At 50.7% G+C, this 21,246-nt stretch overlaps 1 protein-coding gene across 1 annotated transcript in view; it reads right to left on the bottom strand.

Annotated features, from left to right (window-relative positions):
- The window catches only part of KIAA1755 (KIAA1755 ortholog), a 41,299-nt gene that overhangs the window by 5,402 nt on the left and 14,651 nt on the right, over window positions 1-21,246 (bottom strand). Inside the window, exons 3-11 of the mRNA XM_055437216.2 lie at window positions 15,351-16,692; window positions 14,673-14,870; window positions 11,666-11,789; window positions 8,753-8,846; window positions 7,610-7,696; window positions 6,400-6,516; window positions 3,874-3,972; window positions 2,851-2,999; window positions 1,012-1,150 (exon numbers count right to left, since the gene is read on the bottom strand). Of these exons, the coding sequence (XP_055293191.2) occupies window positions 1,012-1,150; window positions 2,851-2,999; window positions 3,874-3,972; window positions 6,400-6,516; window positions 7,610-7,696; window positions 8,753-8,846; window positions 11,666-11,789; window positions 14,673-14,870; window positions 15,351-16,692 (2,349 nt within the window). The remainder of the gene's footprint in view (window positions 1-1,011; window positions 1,151-2,850; window positions 3,000-3,873; window positions 3,973-6,399; window positions 6,517-7,609; window positions 7,697-8,752; window positions 8,847-11,665; window positions 11,790-14,672; window positions 14,871-15,350; window positions 16,693-21,246) is intronic.

The following is a 21,246-nucleotide window of genomic DNA, read 5'->3' as shown; positions in this document are numbered from 1 at the left end:
TGTATTCTGGGGTGTCTTAAAGAGCACATACTCACATACTTTATCCTCACAAAGCCCCACGTGGCCACTAATTTTATGCCCCATTTAACAGATGAGGAAACCTAGGCTCTGAATAGTTAAGTACCTTGTCTAGATCACACCACTAGTAAGTGCTGGAGCCAGTATTGGAACCCAGGCCGTCTGGCTCCGGGCACCCTGTGCTCCACGACCCTGAGCATGCAGGGATGTGGTGGCTCTAGGCACTGGCAGTTGGACAGGATGGTGCCTGGTGTGGGTTCCAGGATCAGACCACCAGGTGTGCAACAAGGGCAGGTGACATAACGTCTCCCAGACTCCATTTCCTCATCAGTGGGTAGGAAAAATCCTAACATCTTCCCTATGTCGCTGGTAAGGGATGAGGCTGAAAAGTGATGGTAGCAAAGGCTCCAGCCCAGGGTTTGGGACAAAGCTGGTATTTAAGAAATGCAACTTTTGGGGGGCTCCCTGATGGCTCACCTGTAAAGAACCTGCCTGCCAATGCAGGAGACACAGGTTTGATCCCTGGTTGGGGAAGATCCCACGTGCTTCGGAGCAACTAAGCCTGGGCACTACCACTAAAGAGGCTGTGCTTTAGAGCCTGGGAGCTGCAACTACTGGTAAACCCAGAGCCAGCCACAGGAGAAGCCACCGTCACGAGACACCTGTGCATCATAACTAGAGAGGAGCTCCCACTCGCCGCAACTAGAGAAAAACCCGTGCAGCAATGAAGACCTAGCACAGCCAGAAATAAAGAAGCACACAAAATTATACACATATAAAAAAAATGTAGCGTCTCGAGTTATGTCCTCAGTCACCAAACACACTTACAAAGTGCATGTCATGTGCTCCAAGAACTGCTACCTGGCTCTCCAAGAGCCAACCCGGTATCTTCATATCGGAGCAAAGCACCTGGCTGGGGCGGGGCCTGGAGAGGCAGAAGCCCCACCTCCACCCTCGGGTCCCTGGGCCAGCCTCCTCCTTCCCCTCTCTCACCTGGTGGATGGCAGCTTCCAGGCGGCCCAGACGGACACGGAGCTCCAGCCTTCTCAGGAGGTGGTTGGACACAGTGACCAGGACGTGCAGCTGCTCATCCACAAGGCTGTACAGGGCAGTGGCTTCGGCCAGATGGCTCCTGGGAGGCCACGGAGGGTGAGAGAAAACCCAAGATGTTGATCCCTTGCCCCTCACTGCCTGCACTCCTGCCCAGCATAGGCCTGCCTCCCTGACTCCCTCCAACTCTGTGACCTTGGCCTGGGTGCTTCAGCTGCTGACTTGCCGTGTGACCTTGGGCAGGTCCCCACACCTCTCTGGGCCTCAGCCTCGGCCTTCCTTGGGACTGGGAGGACCTGAGGCCAGAGCAGGAAACCAAATGGCCCTCTCTTTCCCTGGGAAGGTGGGAACCGAGCGGGACAGATCTGGCTTCATACCCCAGGCCTGCTACCTTCTAGTAAGAGGAGCTTATGCAAATTCCTCACCCCGTCTGTAACAAGTAGGGATAACAGAACCCACTTCACAAGGTGGTTGCACCCTCCTCTGCCCTGGCGATCCTTTAGAAGAAAAGGTAAAAGAGGAGACATTTTCCTGGAGGGAGCCTCATCTGACCGCAGCTTCCCACAGGTCACTGCCCTTCCAGGGAATGGGTGAGCGCCCCGGGTGAGTGAACAGGATGGAAAACGCCAGGCTGTCTGGCCAAGGGATGGAGGAAGTCGCGGGCAGGCAGGAGCTGCGGAACCAACACGCAAAGTGGCTCACATGGGACCACAGCGCCCCCTTGTGGAGCTGCTGGTGGCCAGCGGTCTGGACGGGCCTATGGCGAACCAAAGGGGCCGCAGAGCCCCCAACCAGACAGGCAGAGGCAGTGCCAGCCCCACCAGGCCATGTGAGGGGCAGGGAGATGACTCCATCTCCAGGACTAGGGCCCACTGCTGCCCAGCGCTCTCATCTGCATGAATCTGTCTGTGGGCACAGCTCAGGGTGGTGTGTTCAAGATTCTGGGCCAGGCTGCCTGGGTTCAAGTCCTGGCTGTGTGACCTTGGTCAAGTCACTTATCCTCTCTCCGAGCTTCAGGCTCTTCCACTGTAAAATGAGGATGGTACTAGGATCCACTTTGTGGGTGGGAATTAAACAGGTTAACATTCTTGAGGCCCTTAGAACAATGCTGTGTTCATACTAAGTGCTATTTGGGGTTGGTTAAATAAACAAAACGTTCCTGGAAGCTTACGCAAACTTTGTAATTGTGCTCATTCTAACAGAGATAAAATTCTTACAATTGCTGCCTGATTTAATTTCGGATTTGCACCCCACCCCATCCCTAAATTTAAGAAAATTGTTGGTACTTTCTAGGAATGTGCGTTGTTTGCTCTGTGGTTCTGAGACCTTAACACACCGTGAAGTTCTCTCAGGCCCCTGCCAGGGAAGACAGGGAAGTTCAGGGGTTAGTGCTCACATGGGCTGGCTCTTACTTCCCTTCGCTCAGCCTCAGCATCCATCAGCCAAATAGGAGGATGCGGGCCTCATGTAATCTTATGAGGAATAAGAGACAAGCTCTTGAAGGCGCTCAGCCCAGGGTTTAGGTCAGAGATAGTGCTTGGTTGATGATGGTCAGCGGAAGCAGGGAAGCTTGTCCTCCAATGTCTGGGCTTAGGAGGGCCACAGAGAAGGGACTTGCCAAGGTACAAGCCTCAGCTCGGGGTATGGGCACTGCAAACACCCCATCCTGGACATCCTCAGAGTCCACCCTATGTACATGTCCCCTCAGCAAAGTGGCCCCAGCTCTGAGTCCTAGCCCAGGGAACAGGATGGGGTAGGGGAGGAAAAGCCTGGTCCCCGTACCTGACGTCCGGGTTGAAGTTCAGCCTGCTGCCCTCCTGTCTCAGCCTGGCCAGGGTGGCTCCACCTTCCCGCTGGAGGCTCATCAGGCCTGGGTCCCTTAGCACGGCCTCCATCAGCTCCTTGGACTTGCTCAGACACCTGGAGGCCTCCTGCCAGGGTAGGGAAGTAGCCTGAGGCTCAATTCCCACTCTCCTTCTATAACCTTCCAGGGCTCCCCACACCCTGATCCTGCCTGACTCCCCTAGTTGGGCATTCAAGGTCTTACGGAAAGTTCATCCTATCTCTAAAACATCTCCTCAAACCAAGCTTCCTCTCATCACCATGGCAACCTCACTGGTCCAAGCACCATCATCTCTTACTGGGACACCCATTCCAGGCTCTGCTGATTTCCCCACAGCACCCTGGCTCCCCCTGCAGTCTGTTCTCTGTATGGCAACCAGATAGATCTCAAAGGGCCCATCTATCTGATCATCCCCACTGCTGCATAGAACTCGCCAGCAGCTTCCCTTCCCATTGAGAATCAAATCCCAACCCAGCTTCTCCCTGATACAGTTGTGGTCCCAGAAGGTCTCCTCCTTTTCCCTTACTTTGTTCCACACTGGCCTCCTTGCTCAAATATACCAAGCACAGCCCCACCTCAGGGCCTTTGAACGTGATTGCCCTTCATCTGGAGCACAGTCCCATTCCTGTTTCCAGGGTTCCACCTCATCCTTCAAGGCTTAGCTTCAACACCCTCCTTCCCCATTATTCTCAATCTTACTTTCACATCCTTTAGCATCACTTGTAATGACATGTCCATTTCTGTTTACTTTTTTTTTTTAATGACCTCTCACACTGCACCATGAGCCCCATGAAGGCAGGGACAAGTCGATCTGCCCCAGGCTGGGTCTCCAGGGTGTGACACATAGTAACTGTCCAATAAATATCAGTTGAATGAATGAATGAAAACAAAACCCCTTCACTGAGCCCTTGGTCCATGGAATCGGCGGTGTGTTGTTTTCCCACTTCTGGCCCCTGGCTCACCTGAACCCCTCCAGGGGGCTCACCCTTCTCGAACTCCTTGATGGAAGCCTTTAGCAGGCAGGAGGCCTGGCGAAGGTCAGCAAGGAAAGGATCCAGCTTCTACAGGACAAGAGGCCCAGAGTGGGGGTGTCAGCCTGCTAAGAGGGCGCCGCTCCCCTCCACCCACCAGGAGGACATGCAGGCTGGTGGTTCTCAAACGTTAGTTGCATCAGAATCGCCTGGAAAGCCAGTTAAAATCCAGGCTGCAGGACTTCCCTGGTGGGTCAGTGGTTAAGTCTTCGCCTTCCAATGCAGGGGATGCAGGTCTCCTTGGTCGGGGATCTAAGATTCTATGTGCCTCTTGGCCAAAAAACCAAAACGTAAAATAGAAGAAATACTGTAACAAATTCAATGAAGAATCATAAAATGGTCCACATCAAGAGAATTACTTTTTAAAAAATCCAGGCTGTTGAGCCCTCCTCCCGAGTTTCTGGTTTAGTTTCTCTGGGGTGGGTCATGAGACTGTGCATTTCTAACAGGTTCCCAGGTGAGGCTGATGCTGCTGGTCCAGGGACCACAGTTTGAGAACCAGTCATGCTGGAAATGAGAGGGAAAAAGACAGAGGACAGATCTGACCTACTCCCAGGCCACTGGGGATAGGGTGGGGGAGGGAACGGTAGGAGGGGTGAGATGGCAAGGTTGGAGGACATCCTCTCTGGGTCCCGCGTCAGCCTGGTTTTACCAATTGCTAGCTGTTAGGCCTTGGGCAAGTTTCTTAACCTCTCTGTGCCTCCACTTCCTCTATAAAATGGGAGCACAATAGTTCCTGCCTTAGAGGCTTGTGTGAAGACTAAATGGGTTTATTTGTGCCAGGCATTTAGAATAGCATCCTTAATCATCTTCATTATCAGCTTTATGAAAGTGAAAATGTTAATCGCTCAGTCATGTACAACTCTTTGCGACCCCATGAACTGTAGCCCACCAGGCTCCTCTCTCTTTGGGATTCTCCAGGCAAGAATACTGAAGTGGGCTGCCATTCCCTTTTCCAGGGGATCTTCCTGACCCAGGGATCGAACACAGGTCTCCTGCATTGCAGGCAGATTCTTTACCATCTGAGCAACCAGGGAAGCATCAACAGGCTGGGTCTATAGGTAAGATTCTATTTAAAGGGAAGTCATTAAAGCAAAAATATAGTTTAAAAGCCCCTGGAGGAACTGGAGATCTCTGTAGAGGGGAACTGGGTGCCTGTGGGACGAGTAGGGTAAGAGATTTTTCAGTTTATACCCTTCTGTACTAGATGATGGAGAAGGCAATGGCAAGCCACTCCAGTACTCTTGCCTGGAAAATCCCATGGACGGAGGAGCCTGGTAGGCTGTAGTCCATGGGTCGCTACGAGTCAGACATGACTGAGCGACTTCACTTTCACTTTTCACTTTCACACATTGGAGAAGGAAATGGCAACCCACTCCAGTGTTCTTGCCTGGAGAATCCCAGGGACGGGGGAGCCTGGTGGGCTGCCGTCTATGGGGTCACACAGAGTCGGACACGACTGAAGTGACTTAGCAGCAGCAGCAGCAGTACTAGTTGAATTTTGAACGTATGGTCTGTTTGAAAATAGATCCAATTAAAAAGAAGAGCAAACAAGCAAACGGCCACATGAGACTAGAGACCGGTGGTTCTCAGTGGGGATGGTCTCCCATGCCAGGGGACACCTGGTGATGTCTGGAGACATTTTTGGTTGTCATCGTTTGGAGGATGCTATTGTCAGAGCGGTAGGGTCCAGGGATGGTACTAATCATGTAACAGTGCACAAACAGCTTGCCCCCAAATGAGCTATCTGGCTCCAAATAGGAATAGTGCTGAAGCCGAGCTACCCTGGTCTAAAGAAAGCCCAGGGCCGGCTTTTGGCACTGGCCCTCGAGTGGTTTAAGCCCATAAGCACCTGTGTGCTGCTGCAGAAGTCGTGCCCATCCTGTGTGTCCTAGTGCTAAACCGCACATGAGATGCCCCCTTGCAGGGTTGGGGTGAGTAGGGACTGCGGTCACATGGGAAAGCAGCAGACCCCTGGCAGTTTCCTTCCTTCCTCTCTCTTACAGGAGGGAGCACACCTGCCTCCCCCACCAGACCCCGAGTTCCCCGAGATTTGTGCGTCCACAAAGCAGATGCCTGTAAATGTGTTTGCGGTAACACTCACATCTCTCTTAGCACGTGCCACTCTTTTTTCTAAGCTCTTTACCCACCTTAACCCAAGTCTCACACTAGCCCAAGAGGAGGTACTCTTCTTAACCCCCATTCTGTCACTGAGGAAGAGTGCTCAGAGAAGGTCTGTAACTTCCCCAAGGTCACACAGCAGAGCTGGGGTTGGGAGCCAGGCCGTCTGGCCCCAGAGCCTGAGCTCTTCTTCACTCCACTCTGCACCCTCATGATCAGTGTTTGTTGAATGACTGTTTCTGAACTAGGTAAGCTCAGGTGGATCTATGGAACAGGATCGAGAATGGAGAAAGAGAAGGGATGAGGGTGTGGGGTGAAGGCTGTGATGATAGACACCTGGAAGAATTGCACCCACTCGCTGTGGCAGTAGGGGAAGGGGCCTTCCAGGGCCGTAGGGAGCTGGCTGGGGTCCACGTGGTGGCTCAGGGCCTTCAGTGAGGTCAGCACTTCTACCTGCAGACCAAAAAAAAAAAAAAAAAGGTCATTCTCACCAGGGAATGGTCAGACCATGGTCCTGCATGTCTGAGAAGGTCCTGCCCAGATCCATGTCCCAGCATTTCTCCACCTCCCATGGGTAAGGCTGTCCCTGGCTTTAACAGTTGCTTTCTGGGCAAAGAATTTTCTCTGGAAACTCTGATAAATAAAAACTGAGAGCAAGACCCTAGGTAAGGAATAGCAAACAATAGCTATTATTTGCTCATACTGCCACTCTCCTAGCCTGTGATCAAGGCAGACATCATTAACCAATCACGGCATTCCTTCCCTTTGAGCTGGGCTCTTTCCAGCACAGTTGTCCAGGCAATCACACAAACCGATTAAAGCTGGCCCTTGTCATGCAACTTCTCTGCAGTCCTTGTACCGTTTTCTGGAGACCCATGAAGACGTTCTTGGGGATGCTGAGAAAGGTCACCAAATCCTAATGGTACCCACTAAGACGTGAAGCAGGGACTAGCTGACTGCTTCTCCCAGGTAGTGAAGCTTGAGGCTTATGGTACAAACAGCTCCAGATACCTTAGCTTGAGATGGGGCAAATTCTGTGGGGTTCTGGAGCCCATTTTTCATCCCTGGCTTTTCAGGTATGCTCCAGAGACCAGCAGCCCCAGCAGCACTTTAGGAACATGCTAGACTGCAGAATCCCAGGCCCAACCCAGAACCACTTAGCCAGTACTTTGGTGAGTCCCCAAGAAATTTGCAGGCACCCCTGATAGCTGAGTGGTAAAGAATCTGCCTGCCAATGTAGGGCACACAGGTTTGATTCCCGGGTCGGGAAGATCCCCTGGAGGAGGAAATGGCAACCCACTCCAGTATTCTTGTTTGGAGAATTCCATGGGTAGAGGAGCCTGACAGGCTACAGTCCATGGGGACCCAAAGAATCAGAAGTGACTGAGCATGCCCGCATGCCATGGGGGCTGGGCGGGAGAGTTGTAGCACCCAGGCCTCGTATCTAATTGACCTGCACTCTGTTATTCCAGGGCCACCATTCTTCACCCCAGCTCAGCTGAAGCCCAACTCCTCTGCACCTCAACCAACGCTGCCTGCCCCTTACCTGCATGTCAGGTAATGCCTCCAGCTGGAGAGCTGCCTCCTTCTCCCCCAGGAAGAGCATGGCGCGGATGGAGGCTGGGACCAGCGCCTGTCAGAGAGAACCATTTCAGAGCTGATCTGCCTAGGCCCTCACTGAGCCTCCCCTCTAAGATGGAGGCAAATAGGCCACTGGGATGGGGGTAAGGGTTCCGCATGGCTGGGACCCACGTGGAAGGGAGGGCTGGGATCCTTATTTGGAGGATGAGTCAAATGATTTATTGGGAGTCATCGGAAGTCAAAGGAACAGCAGGTTCAAGCTGGGTTGCAAACTTTCTGGGTGCCCCGCCCCCTCTGGGCCTCAGTTTCCCCATCCATAAAGGGAGAAGTAGGAGGAGATGGGGTGGAGGTCAGACCACAAGGTGAGCTTATCCCAAACTTCCATTTATGCTGCTGCCTGTACTGGTGAATTATGAATCCCTTCCCTGTCCCATTCTCAGTTGGTGAGATTTATGTGAGCTAAACCTAAGCCAATCAGTGTTCCACAGTCCCCTGACCACAGACGTTGGCTGATGGATGGATACCTGAGCCAATGGAGGCTAAGAAGACCCTCAGAAAAGCTTTTGCTGGCACTTCTAGGAAAAGAATAGAATTGCTCTTTTCTATTGGACTTAAAATGACAGACAATATGAAATTAGAGATGTTGGGGACCACACTGCCACAAAGAGTGGGACCTGGCTGATAATGGCACTCTCCCAGAGGAATGGATCCAGAAATGGGGAGAGAAACCAGATCCTGGTGACAATATCTGAGCCCCCAAATCAAGTCATACTTGAAGTTGGATTTAATTTCCAGACTGAGTCACATCAACCAATGAATGACCTTTGTCTTTAAGTATGTTTGAGTTAGGGTTTCTTTCTCTGCAAGGTATGTGGGATCTTAGTTCCCCGAGCAGGAAATGAACCCAAGCTCCCTGCAGTGGAAGTACAGAGTCTTACCCACTGGACCGCCAGGGAAATCCCCTCTGCTGGGGTTTCTATTATCTGCAACTAAGGTTCCCTGCCTGGGGTGCCAGTCCTATCTTTGAGCATCCCCAGGATCTGTGAATATCCAAAGGCTCCCAGTGCTTCTAAAACTTGGTAGGCTGAGGCTGTCCACTTCCACTCACCTGGGTGGCCTGCAGGGCACTGACCAGACCAGGATGTGGGGGCTGTTTCCTAGCATCAATCACAACTGCCAGCCCCTTAGTTTTATCTTCAGGCCTGTGGGTGGTAAACAGAATTGGCAGTCTTAATGGTTGAATCAGGGCCCTTGAAGGGGAAGGACCCAGTGGAAGGTGAGGGAAACTGGCTGCTAGAAACCTGGATACTACTGAACTCTTCGTCCTACAAGACAAATTTCCAGTGCCTCCCCAAGCCCCCAACACACACCACTTCCAGGGAGCCCTCCATGATTCTTCTCCAGGCAGAGTTTATTGCTCCATCTTCAGGACTCCTACAGTACCTCACATAGCCCTCTCAGACACCCTAATAATCATAAACTATATGCTACTATCCCAGTTGCAGTAGGTGAGTCACCCAACCTTCATTCACCCCTTTTGTTGGGGGAGAAGGCTCATTTTGTTCAAGAATCCAACTTTCCTATAACCACATCCCTTACTCCCCCAGGGGCTGGATTCTGATTGGTTGAGGCCAACAGCCGACCCAATTCCCCTGGCCAATGATCAATTTAGATAGGGACCATGTGACATTTTCTGGCCAATGAGATGTGAGGAGATGTTTGTTGGGGACTTCTGGGGAGGACATTTTCTCCTTTAAAGTGTTCTTACAAAGAGACCTAAGGCAGAGACAAAGACTGATACATTTCCTTATCAGATAAGGCATTTTGAGTTGGAGTTTGTTACTTGCAGCCCAAATATCCTCACCAGTCCACAGTGCACTTTTCAGTGATTACCTTGGGATTTTCCAAACAGGCTCAATTGTCAGAACTTGTTAAAATAATGATGCTTCACCTCCACCCCTGCTCTGTCCCCCAAGAAATGTGTCCAGTGGGTAGGGGGTGGAGCCTGGCAGTCTGTGGTTCCAAGTACCCCGGTCTTCAATCAGACTGGGAAAGTAACCTGCAACTGCCTTCAAGCCTTACAACCACCCAAGTCACAGACCAAAGCCAGAGGTGGCCAGTGTGGGAGATGGAGCTGTGGCAGTCACCTGGGCACATTGTTTCACCTCTCTGGGAGTCAATTTCCCAGCTGTAAATGGGGCTAATGATAGTGTAGGCTTCCAGGGGCTGTGGTGAGGACTGATGGATTCATTCCAGTAAAATACTAAGGGACCGTGCAGAGAAACAGGGATGTCAGTGTCTGCTGTGATCACTGTCCTGAGAGGGGAAACTGAGGTGCTGGGCGGTGACATAGCACACAGTGAGGGGAGGCTCTCCGAGGCGAGGCCAGGGCTCTGACTTCATGTCCTCACCTGCTTCTGGCTGTGCCCATACTGGGAAGGAAGTTCGTTTCCACCCCTGCCTCCGCTGCCAGCCTGGACACCCATAGAGGTCAAGGCCCAATATAGGAGGATCAGGGTCCCCAGCATGGCCCAGCGTGAAGCCTGGCTCAGGGCAGGTGCCCAGCAATGGCGGTTCACAAGAGGAGTGGAGAGGCAAGCCCAGCATATGAGAAACCCATGTGCATTTCTAAAGGAAATCCCCAGGTGCAATCCTAAAGGAAATCAGTCTTGAATATTCACTAGAAGCTCCAGTGCTCTGGTCACCTGATGCGAAGAGCCGACTCATTAGAAAAGACCTTGATACTGGGAAGGGTTGAAGGCAGGAGGAGAAGGGGATGACAGAGGATGAGATGGTTGGATGGCATCACCAACTCAATGGATATGAATTTGAGCAAATTCTGGGAGATGGTGAAGGACAGGGAAGCCTGGCGTGCTGCAGTCCATGGGGTCGAAAAGAGTCAGACACGACTGAGCGACTGAAAACAAATGCACAGTTCACACTGCACCTCACTCCCCACTTCGTGACCATGCTTGATGCCCACAGCCCACTTGGTCATCTCCCTTTTTCAGGGGGCGTTTCAGAGAGGGAAAGTTATCACTCCTAGGTCACACAGCAGCTTGGTTTCCATCTCCCCTTCAGACCCGAAAAACCACTCCTCTTTGGAGAAAGGGTAGAAAAATCTCAGTGGCCAGCAGGTGGCAGTGTTGGCTTCCATGGGTGGAGTTGGAGGAGGAGGTTCCAAAGGGTCCCATGAGTCCCTCTCCCACCCACCCCAGCCTGGGCGCTACAACTCAGAGGAAAGATGGTGTCTCCTCCCCAGTCAGTCCAACCTGAAGTCTTATGGGAGGTGGAGGGAAGGGGCCTGGTCACTCATCACTCACTCATTCTTTTGCTCTCTCACTTATTCATTCCTTCACCCATTCACCCTTTACTTCATTTGTTCAACAAATATTCATAATTCAGATCAGTTCAGTTCAGTCTCTCAGTCGTGTCTGACTTTGCGACCCCATGGACTGCAGCACACCAGGCTTCCCTGTCCATCACCAACTCAATTATCACCTCCTCACGGAAGCCTTCCCTGATTTCTCAGTTGAAACTAACTGCCTCTCCCACTTCATTTTACAACAGAGGCTCTCAAAATGTGTTTGCAGCCCACCCACATCAGTATCACCAGGAAACTTGTTAGAAATACACATCGTCAGGTCTTATGCAGACCGACTGAACCAGAAACTCTGGAGGTGGGGCCCAACCATCTGTTTTAACAGCCCTCCAGATGGTTCTGATGCTTGTTGAGTTTGAGAACCACTGATCTATGATATCCCTGTTTTCTTCACCACACTAACACTCCTGAGAGCTGCTGGTCCGTGGCTGGTTCCTTGCACACCATCCATCTCCCCCGCCAGCCTGGGAACGCCCCAATGGCAGGGACTATCCTGCTTTTTTGGTCTGTCCTGCTTTCTTCCCAGCATCTGGCTCAGGACCGAGAGGATGTGCTGTCTCTTCATATGGTACCTGGTGCTGGGCTCTGGGCTGAGAGGCCGAGGGGGCATGGGGTGGTCAGACTGGCCCAGCCCCTTACCTGGGGATGGTGCACAGGTAAGAAAACAGCTTGGTGACCTCCGAGGCTGTGCACCATGGCGCCTCCCAGGGGCCCTTGGTGGTCGACACCAGAAGCAGGGGCCTCCCCGCCCTGTCCCGACCGCCTGGAAGAGAAAACACACACATGAGCAGTGAGCACTTTGGTGGGTGGAGCCCCTTCTACAGGAACCTACTCTGTGGCCTCTAGGCTTTGCCTGTACTGGTCCCTCTGTCTGGAATGCCCTTTCTCTTCTCCCTCTGAACTCCTATTCATCCCTCAAGACCCAGTTCAAAAGCTACTTCTTCAGAAAAGTCATCCCCAAAAGCATCCTCCCTGTGGAGGCCGCCTCACCCTCCTCTGGGCACCCTTGCCCTGGGCACCTTGGGCAGAATAGAGCTCACGGAATGAGCTTTGGGGTCACACAGACAGGAACTGAAGTCCCAGTTCTGCACTGACTTGTTCTGTGTCCTTAGACGAGTCAGTGTGTCTCTGAGCCTCAGTTTCCTCATCTGTTAAATGGGGAAAATACAATACTGAGCAAATTAGGTTATTTCAAAGACTAAATGAAACCGTTCCTGAGAAACATTTAACACGGAGCAAGGGCCTCATAAACAGCAGCTGTTGTAATAGCCATTATCTCTGTCCTCATCTCAGCCCCCATGTGATGAGTGTGCATTCCACAGCTGACAGCTCACTATTTACTCCTTTTTTTGGCCATACCACGCGGCATGCAGGATCTTCCCTGACCAGGGATTGAACCAGTGCCCCCTGCACACAGAGTTTGGACTGCAAGGGAAGTCCCACTATTTATTCTTGCAGACATCTAACCAGGAGTTCTCCAAGACTACTTCCTGTTCCAGGAATCCAGACAGTGTGCCCCATGCTCCCCACAAGGGTCAAGAGTCTGAGGCCCAGGGGGTCAGCACAGTCTGTCTACACTGCGGGGAAGGGAAAGTATAGCCGGGGAAAGAGGCCCTGGCCACTGGAAACTGGGCTTGTCCTGCACCCTGGGCTCACAGCCCTGACCCCCAGAGTCACCTCACTCAAGGCCACCCTTCAGTGAGCACTGCTGACTCTGTGCAGGTACAACCCTCCACAGTGTGGAAGTGTGGGAGACTCTTTGTAGTTCATGAAGCCTTCAACAAACTTAAACACCTTCGCAAGTGTTGCCTTACGCACGGGTACAACCATCTAGAACACAGAAGGATTGTGAGACTTTGAGACCAATTAACATGGGGACAGGGCTTCCTAGATGGTGCTAGTGGTAAAGAACCCACCTACCAATGCAGGAAACATAAGAGACGCAGGTTCAATCCCTAGGTCGGGAAGATCCCTTGGAGGACATGGCAACCCACTCCAGTATTCTTGCCTGGAGAATTCTATGGACAGAGGGGCCTGGCGGGCTGCAGTCCAGGGGGTCACAAAGAGTCAGACGTGACGGAAGCGACTTAGCACAGATACGGGAACAAACAGCCTGAGCTTCAACAAAGATGACCAAGAAGACAGACAATGTCCTCCAGGAGTTTAAAAATGACAGAGCAGGGACTGCCCTGGTGATCCAATGGTTAAGAATCCGTCTTCCAATGCAGGGGACATGGGCTGTATCCCTGGTTGGGGAACTAAGATCCCACATGCCACAGGCAACTAAGCCCCAGCACTGCAACTACTGAGCCCACGTGCTGCAGCTAGAGAGTAGCCCACGTGCCACAGCAAAGAACCCACATGCCAGAACTAAGACTCGAGGCAGCCAAATAAATAAATAAATATTTTTAAAAAGGAAAACAAAACAAAATGACAGATCGGTGTCCCCCGAGACATGTCCGCAGAAATTTAGATGTCTATGAAATAAAACAGACTTGCAGGACAGTCAGTTCCCAGAAAGCACTGTGGTTTCTCTTGTCTGGAGAACTCTGCACATGCTGTTCTCTCTGCCTGGAACACCATCCCCACCATTTTACACAGATAACACCTACTCATACTACTGAACTGAGTTTCACATTACTTCCTTCAGGAGGTCTTGCCTGACCTCTCCTCTACCCCAAGCACTCCAGGGGCCTCATCTCTGCTCCCAAAGCCCCCTGTAATGCCACAGAGTCACATTTTACAGTGAATTATAATAATCTACTGTCATAACCTGTTGAATTTACTCCCAGAATATGCTTCCTGAGAGCAGGGTTGGTTCTCTGCTGAAGCCTCAGTGCTAAGCCCAGGGTCTGACACACAGTAGGTGCTCAATAAATCTTTATGGCAAAGATGAATAAATGTTAAACAAGAGTGATAACACTCTCAGTACTGGATGACGTTGACACCCCAATCAGACCCCCCTTATCAGGTCAGAGCACTCATCCCCCAGAGGGTGTAGTTACGGGCTGTAAATTGGCCCAGAGATGTCCCCTTGTCTGAAGAATTGCCCTCCGCTGAACTGGGTCACAGGTTCACTTGCAACCTCATCCCAGGATCAGCCTGCAGCTGATGACTCACAGATCCAGGTATGCAACAGGTCAGCCCCTGAACCTTAAGATAGAACAATCTCTGTGATGTAATTCATGCTCCAGAGCTGCCCCACCCCTAGAGAATCAGGTCACATCCTGGCTTAGCTTCTCCCCTGCCCTGCCCTGCCTCCCTCACTCCCCTTCCCCTGAAAGCAACCTTCAGGAAAATAAATCACTACCCCAAGGATCCCTGTCTTAAGCTTTGCTTCTTGCTTCTAGGGAACCTGACTTAAGACATTCACCTTAATGGCCTCACTGGAAGTAAGACAGATGGATGGATGGACGGAGGCAGGAATGGACAGATGGATGAATGAATACCTAGAGATTGCTTTAACCTCCTTCATTGGAAAGATGAAGAATCTGAGTCCCAGGGAGGCCTGGTCCAGAACACAGGCATCTAGGGCCTTCCTGCCTTCCCCACACCCACCAACATCTGAGGATTCTCAGCCACCCCTATCCCCACCCCCACAGCTCCCTCCCCTTCACCTCCATGCGCCCCTGCAGCCCCTGAGGACCTGGCAGGCACGCTATCCTGGAATGGAAGATCTCCACGCTCAGGGCCCCAATCCTGGGCTCAAGCCCTGTGGAGTCCTTGTCCAAAGTGGGGCTTTTTTCTGGAGGGCCTGCAGAAGCTTCTGGGAAGTCAGCCTTTTCCTCGGTCACTGGGTCTGAGTCAGCGTCTAGGCCAGATGTTTCGGTCTGAGTTGTTCCAGCTGCGGATAAACAACAAAGAATATTGCAGAAGATGGATTTTCCCAGGGAAAATGTTTTCTCACGTTCTGCCTAACGATAAGTGCTGACAAGATCGATCTCCTTCTATGTGGCAGGCATTGTGCTCAGCTCCTTACTACTGGTGTCTTTCAACCTCAAAACAACTCGAGGAGGCAGATGAGATCCTCGCTGCACAGAGAGGGAGACCTGGCCTTACAGAGGTTAAGTCATTGATCATGGTCACCCAGACAGTTTATGGCCAAGCTGCGGTATAGACTCAGGCTGTCTCAACACAACCACAGAATCTTGCTCAATTACAGGCTCAAGAGACCTTAAGCTTCTTGACATGCCACCCCATGCTCTAAACCCCTGAGATGGACCCAGCCCAAGTGAATCTCATCCCTGACACCCTACACCACCTTGTCACCTGATCACATCCGGAGAACAGTTGACCTCTCCAGCTGAGCATGCGGGCATCTTACCTTTCCCTAAGCACTTGGCCCGGTTGGGTTTGGATGAGTAGAGTGAACACAAGACTTTCCAGGGCCCGTCATGCTGGAGCGAGGCTTTCTCTGGGGCTGCAGGGACTTGCCTCTGCCCCTTTAAGAATGAGAATTTGAGCCCAGGAGTGGGCGATCCGGAAGAGGAAGTGTTTCGACCGGGGTTGCTCACAGGCTTGGCAAGTCTCCCATTGCCCTGTTTGGTCCTCTCTTCCATCTTGGTTTCGGAGGCTGGAGCAGCAAGAGGAGAAGCTGGGCAGAGCCGGGGAGAGGATGCTTGTTTTGGTCCTGGCTTGAGCTGGACCATGTTCTCTGAGTTTCCCAGAATGCCCTGTGTCTTGGAGGCGGGTGGCTCTTCTGAGGCACCTGTCCCAAGGCCAGACGCATGATGCGGTGGCTTTACAAAGATGCTGAGGGATGGCTCTTGGGGCTGATGTTCTGAGCCTTGGGTAGGAACTTTATTAGCCTTTCTCCTCAAGCCCCAAACAGAGGGTTTCTCCCCCAAGCTTTCAGGCTTCTCACAAGCCCATTTTTCCAAGGAAGGCTCTCCATTGGCCCCGGACAGAGGCAGCATTCTTTGAGATAAAGGGATTTCCTTGGTTCCAGATAGCTCCTCCGCTGCCCCCAAAGGACACCTATTGGGTGTCGCCACCTCCTTACTGGGAGACTCTTCTCTGCTATCTTGGGAAAAGTCCAGAAGAGCCACATACTCTCCGTCCAGGTCCTGGCTGGCCACACTGTCCAGCCTGAAGCCCACCTCCCCAGGTCCAGCTTGCTCCACCTTGATGAGGCCTGGGTACTTGTTTCTGGGTGTCCTGCCCTTGCCCAAACTCCGGACAAGCAGCACCTGGCTGTCTGGGCACCTGGCCTGGTGCAGCTCTTGAGAGCTGCTCAAATCCAGTGCCTCTAACTGAAGGGACTCCCAGGCTGGGGAGAGGATATTCACTGCTGGGGATCTGTCATCCACAAACTCTGGGCTGGTTATCTTGGTCCAAGGCACAGGAGCCATGCCATCTTCTGAAGCTACCAGGCAGTTGTGTAGGGGACTGCCCTCAGAGTCACCGTTGATGGCTTCCAGCCAGGTTTGGGTGAAAAGTCTAGGATAGGATGACTCAGGGACAGGCTTTGTGTCCACAGTGCGGAGGTCCGCAGAGAGGCACTTGATCGTGAGGCAGACGGACTGCTCCTCCCGGGGCTCGACTTGGAGGTAGAAGTCACCTTGGCGCAGTAAGAGGGGATTGAAGGGTGCCAGGTGGACCACAATCTCATCCCGCAGGCACAGCGGCCAGCCCTCGTGCAGGAAGAGGCGGTGTGAGTAGGGGGCCTGCAAAGAGGAGGGGACAGCATCAGAGAATCGGGCTCTGAAAGCCCTGCCAATGGGTTTCTTCCTTCCCTCTCCCAGAAGGAACGTTGAACAGGTCGAGGACTCACGTGAGGCAAGAAAGGTGCCTAGGACACAGCATCCAAGGAGGCCCCACTCTCAGCATCCTGCAAGTCACGCAGCCTCGAGAGGGAGCGCCTCCTTAAACATTGGGCCCTCCATGCCTCTTGCTCCCCCTAGTCCTGGCCCTGGCCTTGAAAATATCAATACTTGCTCACCTACCAGGCCAAAGGAGAAAAGCTCTAAGCACCAGTTAGCAAGAGACTTTTTCATGAGGATTGTCCTGCCGGCTGCCTTCTCCTCTCCAACCATCAAAACTCCTGTCAACCCAGTTCGAGTAGAACACTCCACTTTAGGGCCAGGGAGACATGGGTTCCAAGGTCTGAATTGCTAACTTGTGCAAATGACATAATTTCTTTGAGCTTCAGCTTCCCTATTTGCAAACAGGATTAATGATACATATTGGTATTATTAGGACTTTCCCATGTGGTAAAGAATCTGCCTGCCAATGCAGGAGATGCAGGTTCAATTCCTGGCTCAGGAAGATCCCATGGAGGATGAAATGGCAATCCACTCAGGCACTCTTGCCTGGAAAAATCTCATGGATGGAGGAGCTTGGCTGGCTGCGATCCAGGGGGTCACAAAGAATCAGACACAACTGAGTGACTGAGCTCAGATACCAATACACACATTGGTATTATTGGGTTGGTATGAGGATTAAGTGAGATCATAAATACAGGTATGTTTTTTAAAAAACAATGCAATGCATAAAATATAAGTAGATGTTCGTGCATGCTCCGTCACTTAGTTGGCGCTGTGCGGGCCCAGTGTTCAACAGGGACACCAAGAGGCATCACCAGAAACAACAGCTCCACCAAACTGAAAACAGGTCTTTCTCTTCCTGACTTTTGGAAAAGAGTCCGATTCCTGCAGATCGAGTAAGCCCCCGTAAGCTCATGGAATTTGGATGAGTGTATGGGAGACCTGCAGAGAGTGACACTGAACTTCCTGCAAATCAAGCAGGTGTTTCCTGGAATTATGAATCGGGGGAATGATGAGATCTGACCATACCTGTACCTGCCTTGTTGATAAGCCAGTTCATTTCAGTTACACTGCAGATTTGGCTGTCCCCAAGAAACTTTCTATCCATAAACCACAAGTCTGTGCGTTATTTCTCCCTCTTCATATAGCCCTCTGCTGTTTACAGCATCTTTCCCCCTCCCTCCACTTCTCAGTGAATGAGATGAAACAGCCGAGTGGTATTTTGCAAATAGCAAATCACCATAGAAATGACTGTTATGACCATCTTATTTGACTCAGTAATTCAGGAGGGCAGGCAGTTCGGGAACTATCATTCCCACTTTACAGATGAGAAAACCAAGGCTCAGAGAGATGGTTTAAAAAAAAGAAAAATGCCTCATCATCACACAGCTGAAAAGCAGCAAAAGGAGGACTTGTGCTCACATTTAGAATCAGCCATGAGTTTGTCTCCAGTCTCCCTAGACATCACTGATTGTGGCTGTCTGTCTGGGTGCCGGTGGTTATAAAGGCAGACTGTGAGGCCGGAGCATTCTTATTTCATAGGGAGAAAGGAGACACTGGTAAAGTAACAGCCAGCAGCTACTGAGCAATTTCCTCATGCCAGGTTCTGTGCTAAGCTGTGTGTATCATCTCAGTGAGGTACATACATCCTGTGTTATTATTCCTGCTTTCCTCATAAGGAAACTGAAGTTCAGAGAGGGGACATGGATCCCCCAACTTCACAGTGATGGAGACTGGATTTGAACCTGGGGCACCTGACCCCTGGGGGCATACATTAATTCCATGCCACTACTCCCTGCTCTGAGGTGACACAAATTCACATATAATTGTAATTAAAGTTGTCCATAATTTAAACTATAAAAAATCTAACTATTGTGATCTTTGCCCCCAGAAGAAATGGGGAAAGGAACAGTGCAAATGCAGTTTTAATGGCCAAATAAAAGAAACAGGTAGATGTATAGCTTGTTAGGGAGAAGAAATAAAGATGGGGAGCCATTGTGTGCGTGATCAGTGGCTCAGTCGTCTCCGACTTTTTGCAACCCATGGATTGTAGCTCACTAGGCTCCTCTGCCGGAGAAGGCAATGGCAAGCCACTCCAGTACTCTTGCCTAGAAAATCCCATGGATGGAGGAGCCTGGTAGGCTGCAGTCCGTGGGGTCGCTAAAGGTCGGACACGACTGAGCGACTTCACTTTCACTTTTCACTTTCACACATTGGAGAAGGAAATGGCAACCCACTCCAGTGTTCTTGCCTGGAGAGTCCCAGGGACGGGGGAGCCTGGTGGGCTTCCGTCTATGGGGTCACACAGAGTCGGACACAACTGAAGTGACTTAGCAGCAGCAGCAGCAGGCTCCTCTGCCCATGGGATTTTTCAGCAAGAATACTGGAGTGGGTTGCCTTTTCCTCCTCCAAGAGAGCTTCCCGACCCAGGGATTGAACCTGTGTCTCTTACATTGGCAGGCAGATTCTTTACTACTGAGCCACGAGGGAAGGATGGGGAGGATATAGCTTAAATAATGTCAACATGGATATTGACATTGGCTGCAATGTTTCAGCGAGACTCTTTCTTCTCATCCAAGAACAGTGAATGTGTATGGAGCTATTTCTATGTGCCAGGCACCGTGCTAAGCACCTAGAATGAAATGACCTATTTCCTTCTAGTTCCAACCATCTCTTATTCTAATCAATCAATGTAATACACCACATTAACAAACTGAAAAATAAAAATCATATGATTATCTCAATAGATGCACAGAAAGCCTTTGACAAAATTCAACATGCATTTATGATAAAAACCCTCCAGAAGGTGGGAATAGAAGGAACATACCTCAACATAATAAAAACTATATATGACAAACCCACAGCAAACACTATCCTCAATGCTGAAAAACTGAAAGCATTTCCCCTAAAGTCAGGAACAAGACAAGGGTGCCCACTCTCACCACTACTATTCAACATAGTTCTGGAAGTTTTGGCCACAGCAATCAGAGCAGAAAAAGACATAAAAGGAATCCAAATTGGAAAAGGAGGTAAAACTTTCACTGTTCGCCAATGACATGATCCTCTACACAGAAAACCCTAAAGACTCTACCAGAAAACTACTAGAGCTAATCAATGAATACAGTAAAGTTGCAGGATATAAAATCAACACACAGAAATCCTTTGCATTCTTATACACTAATATTGAGAAAATAGAAAGAAATTAAGGAAACTATTCCATTCACTGTTGCAACAAAAAGAATAAAATACTTAGGAATATATCTACCTAAAGAAACAAAAGACCTGTACATAGAAAACTATAAAACACTGGTGAAAGTAATCAAAGAGGACACTAATAGATGGAGAAATATACCGTGTTAGTAGATTGGAAGAATAAATATTGTGAAAATGAGTATACTACCCAAAGTAATTTATACATTCAATGCAATCCCTATCAAGCTAAGCCTGAACTTTAGCTGCTGCATTCAGTTTTTTTCTATCACTGAAATGATGCACATAATTCCTCCATTTATTTCTGTTCCTGATATGCCAGGTCCCTGACAGATATGAGCAACTCAGGAAAGGCTGCTGCTACTGCTGCTAAGTCACTTCAGTTGTGTCCGACTCTGTGAGACCCCATAGACAGCAGCCAACCAGGCTCCGCCGTCCCTGGGATTCTCCAGGCAAGAACACTGGAGTGGGTTGCCATTTCCTTCTCCAATGCGTGAAAGTGAAAAGAGAAAGTGAAGTCGCTCAGTCGTGTCCGACCCTGAGCAACCCCACGGACTGCAGCCTACCAGGCTCCTTCCGTCCATGGGATTTTCTAGGCAAGAGTACTAGAGTGGCTTGCCATTGCCTTCTCCGCAGGAAAGGCTAGTAGGACCTAAGATGCTCTTAGCAATTCTTGAGGCTGGAGCAGTTAGGGGTGGGCATTGAATAACAGAAGGGCAGAGGAGAATCAGCAACTCTGAAGGATGTGGGTAGGTTCCATAAGTAGGCATCTGAAGCTTTGGTCTCCAAAGGCCTCTCCCCACCCTTTTCTTAAAACAATCTCCACCCTCTGAGCACAGAGGGAGGCATAGGATTCAAGTCTGCAAAGTCCTCATATCCATTCCTCTGGCTGCAATAATTGGTCCAAGGATAGACACAGGATCCAAACCTGGCCAATCCTGGTACCTCATTCCCCTTGCCTCAATGATTGGTCCAAGCACGTATGCAAGACTGAAGCCCAGCCAATCAGGATCCTCCTTGTGATTTTCTATCTGCAACTGATGGGGAAGAGTTCATTTTCTTCTTCAGAGTAGGATCTGATGCTGGTGCTGCCCTGGGCTCCACCCTTGAAGAAACACCTAGCATGTAAGAATAATCCTAACAAGCAGTAGAAGCAGAGACAAGAGACAGAGTCCTGAAGGGGTCTGATTAGTGCATCACCTCGGACTCATGTTGGGATCACCTTGTCCTGACCTAAGTAAGGAT

This window comes from Moschus berezovskii, chromosome 15 (genome assembly GCF_049115385.1).
Source record: "Moschus berezovskii isolate FMDL1 chromosome 15, NW_MosBer_1.0, whole genome shotgun sequence".
Taxonomy (NCBI): Eukaryota; Metazoa; Chordata; class Mammalia; order Artiodactyla; family Moschidae; genus Moschus; species Moschus berezovskii.
Note: the sequence above shows the minus strand (reverse complement) of the source record. Positions and strands in the feature narration are given on the sequence as shown.